Source organism: Notolepis coatsorum, assembly GCF_963971535.1.
Source record: "Notolepis coatsorum genome assembly, contig: SCAFFOLD_2280, whole genome shotgun sequence".
Taxonomy (NCBI): domain Eukaryota; kingdom Metazoa; phylum Chordata; class Actinopteri; order Aulopiformes; family Paralepididae; genus Notolepis; species Notolepis coatsorum.
The window spans coordinates 1-12,500 of NW_028172795.1; the positions used below are offsets into that span (position 1 = coordinate 1).

The window sequence follows — 12,500 nt, forward strand, 5'->3', positions numbered from 1 at the left end:
TCCTTTATTCCGACAGCCATCAGACTTTATGATGCATCACTGAGCACAGGGTGACTGTTACCATCTTCCTGGTCTTTTACTTTTACTTTTAAAACAACATTGTTCAATATTACACTGACTGTACACTTACTGTAGATTTCTGTATATTTTTACTGTATATTTTATATTAGAATGTATATACATAACATAGGAAATGTAAATCCCGGACCGTATTTTATTCTTTGACTTATTTTAATTTGTATTCTTATTTGTGACTTTTGCTTTGCCTACCTAAATGTTTACATGTGAGAGAGAGAGAGAGATTTGTTTTATTTGTCACATATAAAGTACGTGTACATTACAGTGAAATGCTTGGTTCTGTATGAGCCCCCTGAGAATGTGCTTCATACAGTAAAAAAGTCAAAAGAATAAAGACAATATACAAAATATACAATTTACAATATACAAACTAAAGTATAGCCTAAAGTACGAAATTAAGTACAGAACGCAAACAAAATGCAAAATTTTAAAACGAGGTAGTATGGATGTACTGCAACTCCTTTCTAATAAATAGATCAAATATGGTGTGTGTAACTGAGGGGTTACAAAACCCGGACTGTATTAAAGATTGTTTAGATTAAACCACTACTAAATATTATTACTTGCCAGACAGTACAGTTAGGTAAATATGGCAGACACTCAATTGACGGCACGGGGACAAAGAGATCACGTTTACAGTATTTTAATAGTAATCAATATACAACTGAATTATCACGTTGCTCTTTTAATAGTGAAATGATAGTAGAATGTCAGAGTATCAAAGTCAAGGGGAATGAATAATTCCTAGGTTAAGAATACTCGACCGGAGCTCTGCATGGAGTGAGAGAGGCGATACAGGGCAAGCGAGGGGGATAGCTGGAGACGATGATTTCCCCCACGGAGTTGTAAGCTCCAGAGGAATTGAAGAATAGTCGGATACTCCTGCGGTCACTGAAGAAAAGGGGTTCTCGTACGGATCCAGTCCTTGTAATCCAAGTGCCGGATGGCAGGGTAATAGCTCTTAATCCAAAGCCCGATGGCAGTGATGGTAGCTAGCTAGCTTCGTTTGCATTAGAAGCTAGCCCGATGATGGTCTTCAGGGGTAGTTAGATCCAAACGCCGATGGTCTTAACTATGCGCTTCTCCACGTTACTTCGCTTACACAAGTCACTATAATACACCAATAATGGTTCTACAATATTAGGGTCGTATCTAAGTAGCTACTAGCTATCCGTAATGATACACCGCGGGTAGGCTTCCACTGCTCACATGTCCACTCGTTCTGCTGTTAGGTTACTTCACACTTCACCTCGTGTTCTGATACTAGTTACGTTAAGTTCACACACAGCTGCACATTAGATTAGGTTCACACTTCACTGCGGCTGCTTGCGCCTTCTACAATATATATACTCAGAGTGATTTCTAGAGCGCAACCGAATTACTTGTCCGGAATCAATGCGCTGGCTAAGGGCATGTCTGAACTTGTCCGGACACGTCTTTGAACTTGTCTGGGGGGCGCGACTGCTGGCGCCGCCAGTGTCAAGGGCGGTGTCCAATGAGGCGAGCGAATAATACTATGATTCAAACGGAGGCTTAAAGGTATATAGCTTATATATATAAATAATATACAAGTTATATAAAATAATAAACGTAGATTCTCAGTGTTAATCTGGCCCTTCAGAACAGTGTGTATGTACAGTATGTTAAAGGTGGGTGTTTAAAGTGAGTGTGGTGTGTATGTACAGTATGTTAAAGGTGGGTGTTTAAAGTGAGTGTGGTGTGTATGTACAGTATGTTAAAGGTGGGTGTTTAAAGTGAGTGTGGTGTGTATGTACAGTATGTTAAAGGTGGGTGTTTAAAGTGAAGGTGGGTGTTTAAAGTGAGTGTGGTGTGTATGTACAGTATGTTAAAGGTGGGTGTTTAAAGTGAGTGTGGTGTGTATGTACAGTATGTTAGAAATGGGTGTTTAAAGTGAGTGTGGTGTGTATGTACAGTATGTTAAAGGTGGGTGTTTAAAGTGAGTGTGGTGTGTATGTACAGTATGTTAAAGGTGGGTGTTTAAAGTGAGTATGGTGTGTATGTACAGTATGTTAAAGGTGGGTGTCAAAGTGAGTGTGGTGTGTATGTACAGTATGTTAAAGGTGGGTGTTTAAAGTGAGTGTGGTGTGTATGTACAGTATGTTAAAGGTGGGTGTTTAAAGTGAGTGTGGTGTGTATGTACAGTATGTTAAAGGTGGGTGTTTAAAGTGAGTGTGGTGTGTATGTACAGTATGTTAAAGGTGGGTGTTTAAAGTGAGTGTGGTGTGTATGTACAGTATGTTAAAGGTGGGTGTTTAAAGTGAGTGTGGTGTGTATGTACAGTATGTTAAAGGTGGGTGTTTAAAGTGAGTGTGGTGTGTATGTACAGTATGTTAAAGGTGGGTGTTTAAAGTGAGTGTGGTGTGTATGTACAGTATGTTAAAGGTGGGTGTTTAAAGTGAGTGTGGTGTGTATGTACAGTATGTTAAAGGTGGGTGTTTAAAGTGAGTGTGGTGTGTATGTACAGTATGTTAAAGGTGGGTGTTTAAAGTGAGTATGGTGTGTATGTACAGTATGTTAAAGGTGGGTGTTTAAAGTGAGTGTGGTGTGTATGTACAGTATGTTAAAGGTGGGTGTTTAAAGTGAGTATGGTGTGTATGTACAGTATGTTAAAGGTGGGTGTTTAAAGTGAGTGTGGTGTGTATGTACAGTATGTTAGAAATGGGTGTTTAAAGTGAGTGTGGTGTGTATGTACAGTATGTTAAAGGTGGGTGTTTAAAGTGAGTGTGGTGTGTATGTACAGTATGTTAAAGGTGGGTGTTTAAAGTGAGTATGGTGTGTATGTACAGTATGTTAAAGGTGGGTGTTTAAAGTGAGTGTGGTGTGTATGTACAGTATGTTAAAGGTGGGTGTTTAAAGTGAGTGTGGTGTGTATGTACAGTATGTTAAAGGTGGGTGTTTAAAGTGAGTGTGGTGTGTATGTACAGTATGTTAAAGGTGGGTGTTTAAAGTGAGTATGGTGTGTATGTACAGTATGTTAAAGGTGGGTGTTTAAAGTGAGTGTGGTGTGTATGTACAGTGTGTTAAAGGTGGGTGTTTAAAGTGAGTGTGCACATGTGGATGTTGTGTGCAATGCATGTAGATGTTAGTATTGTTGTTATTATTATTATTATTGTTGAGAGTTTTTGTTGTTGTTGTTGGTGGTGCTCTGTTTAACCCTTTCACTGCCACACGACAGAAGGTTGACCCTTTACTATCACACAACCGACGGCGATGCTCCATCATTAGCATCATTAGCTCCGCATGCGCCGTCGGTTGTGTGATAGTAAAGCGCTAACCTTCTGTATTGTCACAGTGAAAGGGTTAACCGGCTGTCGTGTGGCAGTGAAAGGGTTGGCTGGACGTCCCCTGGTGGCTGCTCAGGGTGTGGAGTGTGACGCTGATCCCCCAGACAGGTGCTCAGAGGGGGGGGCATGTAACCCAACGAGCGTCCCGGGGGGAAGCGCCACAAGTGCCAACACTAAACCCTGACCGACCTGCGGCCAGAGACTAAATAAAAACCCAGAAAACTAAACTGTGAAAACACGTTTAAAAGTAGCTTATTGTCTATTTGAATGTGGTGTGTTAGTGGAGACATGATATTCTTGGACTGTGGGGGGCGAGGTCAGGCCCAGATTCTGCTGAGGACCAGGAGGTCTGCACCGCACGCCGCGCTCCAACGCCTTCCTCTCAGGCTGCTCAAACAACACGTCGATCCCCATTCGATCAAAACGTCATTTGAATAAAAGTATGGTGAGCAGACTCTTCTTCAGTTTGGTTTCTGGGAAGTAGTTTGCCGTTTCAGTCCATCGCTCTCCGGCCCAGACTGCATCTTTTGTTGTGCAATTTTCACATTATCTTCCAGTTGTCTTCCATACAAATTCCATGATGGGCGATTCTGTGTCCTAATAATAATAACAGGGGTGTATAAAGTACCCAGAAATTATACTTGAGTGGAAGTATGGGTATACCATCTCAAAATCGTACTCAAGTAAAAGTCAGAGTATCTGGCTAAAGACACACTTGAGTCAAAGTAAAAAAGGTTTCTACTTTTAAATGTACTTAAGTACTAAAAAGTTTAAGTAAAAAAACAAATGTCTGACTGTCTATTCTTCTGATAGCCTGTGTTTAATCAAAGATCCCCGCTTTCTAGTCTTGCACAAGGACCAATCAGCATGGGTATGGGCGGGTTCAATTTCCATTGATGGAGATTCGATTGGCTGTTTTTAAATAAAGTGCGGCCGCAGGATTAATAGCGTTAGTTCGGCCAGAGAAACAAATATACTCATTAATATGGTTGGACCTGCGAGATTTGTACTTTGTAGGTCTGCATTTTAAATCTAAGGAGTAACTAAAATGTACATAATATCCTATTTCCTTATCAGACACATACATTTTAATTTACATATCCTATCTCCTTATCAGATACATACATTTTAATTTACATATATCCCTATCTTCTTATCAGACACACATTTACATATATCCATATCTCCTTATCAGACACATACATTTACATATATCCATATCTCCTTATCAGACACACATTTACATATATCCATATCTCCTTATCAGACACATACATTTACATATATCCATATCTCCTTATCAGACACACATTTACATATATCCATATCTCCTTATCAGATACATACATTTTAATTTACATATATCCCTATTTTCTTATCAAATCAGACACATACATTTCATTTACATTTATCCCTGTCTCCTTATCAGACATATACATTTTCATTTACATACACACCGTTATTAAATAATATCCATTAGGGAATGTTAATTTCTCTGGTTGAAAACATTCCATTCCTGCACATAATACCTCGGAACATGACAGTTAATCGCTTCATTGCATTCGACCTCACTTTTGTGTGTAAAGTTGTGTAAAAACCTCGTTCAGAAGCATAATGTCTGGTGGTGGAAGTTGTATTATTAATTACCGATTCATTGAGACATATATAAGCGATGTAGTGTGCAGTGCTGCTCATAATAATAATAATAATAATAATAATAATAATAATAATTCCCTCTGAGTTATTGGGGCGGGCAGGCAGGGGGGTGGGGGTGGGGGGGGGGTGATGACGGGGTGGCCCCTCTGGGGTGTCCGCTGCAGGCTGCTCCCGTCACGGGATGGGAGATGGCGCTGTGTACAGTATAGTGTGAGCGAGTTAGCAGCCAAAGTTTGCAGCAGAAGCGAAGGCAGGAAAGTCCGCGGCAGCGACCCGTGATTGAGAACAGTTCTCCTCACGTTCCCCTCCGGACGGAGCCCCAGTGCAGCCAGACTGCGGAGCTGCGGAGCTGCGGAGCGGGGAGACGGAGCTCTGTTCGGGGAGCTGTTCCACTGGATTACTGCTCTTTACTGACGCGATCGAGGAGTTTATAACGGTGTTATTACGGTGCCGTTTCAATGGATCTATCGGATCATTCAGTGAGTAAACCTGGAGGACTATAATAATAATAACAAGTGATCGCATGCTTTACTGCCCAGAAGAAATGACTTAATAACGCGCTAATGTTATATTATTACCATGTAGCCTATAATAATAAGCCTCCGGTTGTTTAATTAAAAACAATGAACTTCACCCACCGTGACGACAAGGACCCGGCACCCTTATTATTATTATCATCACGGAGCAAACACCGACTCATGGCCGCTCCGATGCCCGGCGAGGAGAGCCCCTTGCCCGGCCACACTTCCTCCGCCAGGACCGGGGAGAGTAACGGCTCGGGACTCGGACTGGTGACTTGTTTCATCTGCGGCAGCGGCGTCACGCCGGGCAAACAACTGCGCCTGCAGGTCAAACACCAACAGGAGAGCGGCGGCACCGGGAGCGGGGGTCCCTTTTTCCCGTTCCTGCAGAACCAGGAGGCTGCTCCCGGTGCGTGCGCGCTGAGCCCGGACGGACACGCGCTGGTGTGCGCGGTGTGCCACTGTTTCCTCGCGGAGCAGTGGGGCTCCTTCGAGCGCACGCGCACGCCCGTGGAGAAGCGCATGTACTGGCTGAAGCGGCCGTACCAGTGCGACTCCCGGCGGGGGGTGGTCCCGCAGGAGTGGAACCTCTCCTACGACCTGGAGCGGAGGGTGAGCGGGAGCGGGAGTCAGAACTACGAGGAGGGCTCCGACTTCTCCTCTTTCTCCGACAACGACAACATGTCGGACCACGAGGAGCTGGACCTGGGCGCCGCTGTGGGCAGAGAGAGGTGCTTCAGGCCGTCCGCTGGCACCGCTGGCAAGGCGCCCAGAGAGGGTGGCAGGAGGAGCAACGATGTCATCATCAGTGTTAAAAACAGCCCCGACTCCCAGGGGGCCGCGCTGCGCCACCCGCTGCACCCGGGTGTTTATGGGGCACCGATAGCGGATAGTGTTCTGCCCGCGAGGCGCGGCGCTAAAATTATAAATCATGTCTCTCACTCATCGTCGTCATCGGAGGCGCTGGCCCGGCTCCAGCAGGAGAGGGGGGGGGGGCCGGGAGGGGGGGGCCGGGAGGACGCATCGCCACCTGCGGGGGGGCAAGACAACGGGATCATTATGCGCAACAGGCAGTGGCTGGAGGGGAGACACGGGGAGCCGCGGCAGGGCCAGCGGGGGGCGGCCGACAGCAGGTACCCGTCGCTCCTGTACCACCGGGGGAGGGGGGAGGACCCCCCCCTGTCACCCGCCCCCCGGGACGTCCTGCCCGGCGGTCCCAGGGCCAACAAGCCACTCAGGACCAACCACTCTGACGACTCGGAGGACGAGATCAACATCACCAGCGACGACGACCGCGACGCGTACGACGTGAAGGCGGGAGCGGGGGCGGGGGCGGGCACGCAGCTGACACCGGCCAGGGACCTGTCAGCGGGCAGAGGAGGCGGCGGTGGCGGCGGTGCCCTCCTCTGTGCCAGCCCCCCCGAGGAGTGCGCGGCGTGCTACATCTGCGGCGGCGGGCTGAGGCAGGACGGCCGCTTCGCCGTCAGCGTCCAGAAGCAGGAGCGGGCGCAGACGGAGCCCTTCTTCCCCTTCCTGTGGCTCCACGCCCCCCCGCCGGGCGCCCTGCCCATCAGCCCCGCGGGCACCACGCTGGTGTGCGGCAGCTGCCACGCCTCCCTCCTGCAGCAGTGGCAGGGCTTCCAGCTGGCGGACGTGCCCGTGCTCCAGCGCCTCTACGTGGTCCCCCTGAACCCAGCCCCGTCCCCCGGCCCCCCCCCCCCGTGACCGCGCCCCCTGCCTCACCCCCCTGCACCCGGAGCCCCCCCAGCAGCACCCCCCGCCCGAGGCCCTGCCGGCGTCCCACGAGGCCTGCTTCCTGTGCGGGCAGGAGTGCGGCAGGGACCTGAGGGTGGCGTACGCGCAGGCGGGCGTGGGCAAGGCCCGCGGCACCATGTACTTCCCCTTCATCAACATGCTGCCCTGCCCGCCCAGCGCCCGGGGCGTGAGGAACGGGCGCGTCCACTGCTGCCCCCCGTGCCACGGCATCCTGGAGGAGGTGTGGGCCGCGTACCGCCTGAGTCTCACCGAGGACCTCATCACCTCCGTCAGCTCCTTCCTGGCCCGCTACCACGCCGCCCTGGGGTCCGGGGCAGGAGGAGGGGGGTCCGGGGGGGCGGGGGGCTCCGCCGTGTGCTACCTGTGCGGCGCGGCGCTGGGGGGCGCCGGGGGGGCGGAGCTCCAGCTGCACGTCAACCCGCCGGGACGCTGCGGGGAGAGGGAGCCCTTCTTCCCCTTCCTCACCGTCCAGCCGCCGGCGCCGCGCGCCAAGCCCGTCGACGCCACGGGCCTGGTGTCCTCCTGCGCCCTCTGCTACCACGACCTGCGCGCCCAGTGGGCTCAGCACGAGGGCCAGGCCCCCCCGCAGCCCGCCAGCTCCCCCTGGGCGCGGCAGTACAGCTGCGAGGCCTTCGTGTGCTTCTTCTGCCGGCGGGAGCGGCGGCGGCAGGGCGGGCTGTGTGCCGTCACGGTGGCGCGGCTGCCCGTCTTCCTGTACGCGCCGCGGGGCCGGCACACGCTGCTGGTGGACGACGGCCGCACGCTGCTGATCGGCTCCTGTGTGGAATGTAAGGCCATGGTGCAGGCGGGCCAGAGCATGCAGCAGGACCGCCGGCGGGACCACCGGGAGGAGGCCTGCACCCCCCCACGGGCCCCCCGACACCAGGTGAGAGACCCGCCCGGCACACGGTGTTGATACTGATGCTGCCTAATGAGCTTTTAGAGCCCTGTTCTGATGGCAGAGCGGTGTTTAGAGCCCTGTTCAGATGGCAGAGCGGTGTTTAGAGCCCTGTTCTGATGGCAGAGCGGTGTTTAGAGCCCTGTTCTGATGGCAGAGCGGTGTTTAGAGCCCTGTTCTGATGGCAGAGCGGTGTTTAGAGCCCTGTTCTGATGGCAGAGCGGTGTTTAGAGCCCTGTTCTGATGGCAGAGCGGTGTTTAGAGCCCTGTTCTGATGGCAGAGCGGTGTTGGTGGTCCACGTCAGACTGGGGGCGTGTGGAGCGAGCGCAGCGAGGGGGCAGGGAGGGGGCAGGGAGGGGGCAGGGAGGAACGCAATCCTGGTCAGAACAACGGGGCAGGCGACAATATTATTTTTGCATGTGTTACGCCAAGCTAGCGATCGAAACAATCAATCCATGAACAAAGTGGCTAGACGTGTAAAAGGTGAACGACTCACAGTCACAGCCGTGCAGATCTGTCAGAAGGACATCCAGCCGTTTCCGGTTGAAACCACTGTTAGTCAGGGGAGTGTCGTGGTTTCTCCATAGAGCTCCATTATACTGTTAGTCAGGGGAGTGTCATGGTTTCTACATAGAGCTCCATTATACTGTTAGTCAGGGGAGTGTCATGGTTTCTCCATAGAGCCCCGTTATACTGTTAGTCAGGGGAGTGTCATGGTTTCTCCATAGAGCTCCATTATACTGTTAGTCAGGGGAGTGTCATGGTTTCTTCATAGAGCTCCATTATACTGTTAGTCAGGGGAGTGTCATGGTTTCTTCATAGAGCTCCATTATACTGTTAGTCAGGGGAGTGTCATGGTTTCTCCATAGAGCTCCATTATACTGTTAGTCAGGGGAGTGTCATGGTTTCTTCATAGAGCTCCATTATACTGTTAGTCAGGGGAGTGTCATGGTTTCTCCATAGAGCTCCATTATACTGTTAGTCAGGGGAGTGTCATGGTTTCTCCATAGAGCCCCGTTATACCTTTAGTCAGGGGAGTGTCATGGTTTCTCCATAGAGCTCCATTATACTGTTAGTCAGGGGAGTGTCATGGTTTCTCCATAGAGCTCCATTATACTGTTAGTCAGGGGAGTGTCGTGGTTTCTCCATAGAGCTCCATTATACTGTTAGTCAGGGGAGTGTCATGGTTTCTACATAGAGCTCCATTATACTGTTAGTCAGGGGAGTGTCATGGTTTCTCCATAGAGCCCCGTTATACTGTTAGTCAGGGGAGTGTCATGGTTTCTCCATAGAGCTCCATTATACTGTTAGTCAGGGGAGTGTCATGGTTTCTTCATAGAGCTCCATTATACTGTTAGTCAGGGGAGTGTCATGGTTTCTTCATAGAGCTCCATTATACTGTTAGTCAGGGGAGTGTCATGGTTTCTCCATAGAGCTCCATTATACTGTTAGTCAGGGGAGTGTCATGGTTTCTTCATAGAGCTCCATTATACTGTTAGTCAGGGGAGTGTCATGGTTTCTCCATAGAGCTCCATTATACTGTTAGTCAGGGGAGTGTCATGGTTTCTCCATAGAGCCCCGTTATACCTTTAGTCAGGGGAGTGTCATGGTTTCTCCATAGAGCTCCATTATACTGTTAGTCAGGGGAGTGTCATGGTTTCTCCATAGAGCTCCATTATACTGTTAGTCAGGGGAGTGTCGTGGTTTCTCCATAGAGCTCCATTATACTGTTAGTCAGGGGAGTGTCATGGTTTCTACATAGAGCTCCATTATACTGTTAGTCAGGGGAGTGTCATGGTTTCTCCATAGAGCCCCGTTATACTGTTAGTCAGGGGAGTGTCATGGTTTCTCCATAGAGCTCCATTATACTGTTAGTCAGGGGAGTGTCATGGTTTCTTCATAGAGCTCCATTATACTGTTAGTCAGGGGAGTGTCATGGTTTCTCCATAGAGCTCCATTATACTGTTAGTCAGGGGAGTGTCATGGTTTCTCCATAGAGCCCCGTTATACCTTTAGTCAGGGGAGTGTCATGGTTTCTCCATAGAGCTCCATTATACTGTTAGTCAGGGGAGTGTCATGGTTTCTCCATAGAGCTCCATTATACTGTTAGTCAGGGGAGTGTCATGGTTTCTCCATAGAGCTCCATTATACTGTTAGTCAGGGGAGTGTTGTGGTTTCTCCATAGAGCTCCATTATACTGTTTTAGTGCAGCAGCTTGCACAGGTAGGGGGCAACTTGGTCACGTGACTCGGTTGGTATCGCTGATTGGCTCGAACACGGTATGTTTATAAACAAGAAACGCGTCTATTGAATTGAGGTTCATGAACGTGGCTGTGACCTGTGACCTGGGGCCACTCTCTGTACTCTGTATTCCCAGCCCAGTGCGTACTGCGTGTTGTTTTGTCTGTTCAAACTGTTAACATCGGATATATATCGATATCGACGCTTTGCACTGTGGGGGATGAACATTTTAAAGAGTTCTGACATCATAACAGGAAGCCACCGTCCTTATTATTATTATGCACCTGGTCAGTTTTGTTATGTCGATCATTCCGACACGTTTTTTGACGTTAAGTGCGTCGTACGTTAAGTGCACCGTTCAGAAAACAGGCTACTGTATCGTACTCTTTGTAGATTCTACACTGTAAAGAAGAAAACTGTAAATGTCTGGCGGCAACGTTCGCCAAATACTTACTGTCAAATTACAGTCAAATGAAATACATTCACAGATTACAACCTTTATTTAATGGTTAATATTTTGATAATATTCTTTTTATGGCATTTACACTTAAAGTAGAAAAACAAAAGTAATCTGTAAAATTATTTTAAAAGAATTGTTTACAGTGTACCCTTTGCAGTCGAGTGGAACACGTGTTTAGTTTGCCTGAGAACAAGACATAGTTCTCAAAAAAGTACGTGGTGGTGTGTGTGTGTGTTTGTCCGTGTGTCTGTGCCCGTGTGTGTGTGTGTGTGTGCCTGTGTGTGTGTGTGTGTGTGTGTGTGTGTGTGTGCCTGTGTGTGTGTGTGTGTGTGTGTGTGTGTGTGTGCGCCTGCGTGTGCGCCCGTGTGTCTGTGCCCGTGTGTGTGTGCGTCTGCGTGTGCGCCGTGTGTGTGTGTGTGTGTGTGCGTGTGCCTGTGTGTGTGCCCGTGGTGTGTGTGTGTGTGTGTGTGTGTGTGCGCCTGCGTGTGCGCCCGTGTGTCTGTGCCCGTGCGTCAGGGCAGTGAGGAGGTGGGTCTGAACAGCTTGCAGCCCACCATCAGACAAACAAACATCTCCGGCAGGCAGCAGAACTCTCCCCTGTAAACATCAGAGGGAAACGAGACACAGGGATCTCAAAGCCAAGGTGGCCGCTCTCTCGCCCCTGGCGCGCGTTTGTTTGTTTTACTGAGCGTGACTGTGTGTGTTCTTCTCCGTGTGTGTTGCTACGAGTGAACTAGATAGAAGTGAGCTACAGTTCAGGCAGGTGCCCCTCATAAACTCCACATCGAAAGCCACAGTGAAAACGTTCTACCGGTGTGACATTTTCACGAGATAACAAACTCCAGCGATCCCCATAAGGGTTTTCTAACCCGTTCACTACCACACTACAGAAGGTTAACCCTCTGTATTGTCACAGTGCAAGGGTTACCCTTCTGACGTGTGCTAGTGAAAGGGTTAACCTTCTGTATTGTGCCAGTGAAAGGGTTAACCCTCTGTATTGTCACAGTGCAAGGTGTAACCTTCTGTATTGTCGCAGTGAAAGGGTTACCCTTCTGACGTGTGCTAGTGAAAGGGTTAACCTTCTGTATTGTCACAGTGCAAGGGTTACCCTTCTGACGTGTGCTAGTGAAAGGGTTAACCTTCTGTATGTCGCAGTGAAAGGGTTAACCTTCTGTATTGTCGCAGTGAAAGGGTTACCCTTCTGTATTGTCGCAGTGAAGGGGTTAACCCTCTGTATTGTCACAATTCAAGGTTAACCTTCTGACGTGTGCTAGTGAAAGGTTAACCTTCTGTATGCTGCAGTGAAAGGGTTAACCTTCTGACGTGTGGTAGTGCAAGGGTTAACCTTCTGTATTGTCGCAGTGAAAGGGTTACCCTTCTGTATTGTCGCAGTGAAAGGGTACCTTTCTGTATTGTCACAGTGAAAGGGTAACCTTCTGTATTGTCGCAGTGAAAGGGTTACCCTTCTGTATTGTCGCAGTGAAAGGGTTACCTTTCTGTATTGTCACAGTGAAAGGGTTAACCTTCTGTATTGTCACAGTGAAAGGGTTAACCTTCTGTAGTG

The 12,500-nt window shown here is 49.2% G+C and overlaps 1 protein-coding gene across 1 annotated transcript; it reads left to right on the forward strand.

The window, feature by feature from the left end:
- Positions 1-5,333: 5,333 nt before the first annotated feature.
- LOC311247974 (uncharacterized protein) lies at positions 5,334-11,535 on the forward strand (the record flags this gene model as incomplete). The annotated part of the gene is given in 3 exon segments (XM_084338945.1): positions 5,334-7,263; positions 7,265-8,222; positions 11,453-11,535. Coding segments are annotated over 3 exon segments (2,642 nt in total), but the record flags the coding sequence as incomplete, so codon positions are not given.
- Between the last annotated feature and the right edge of the window lie 965 nt (positions 11,536-12,500).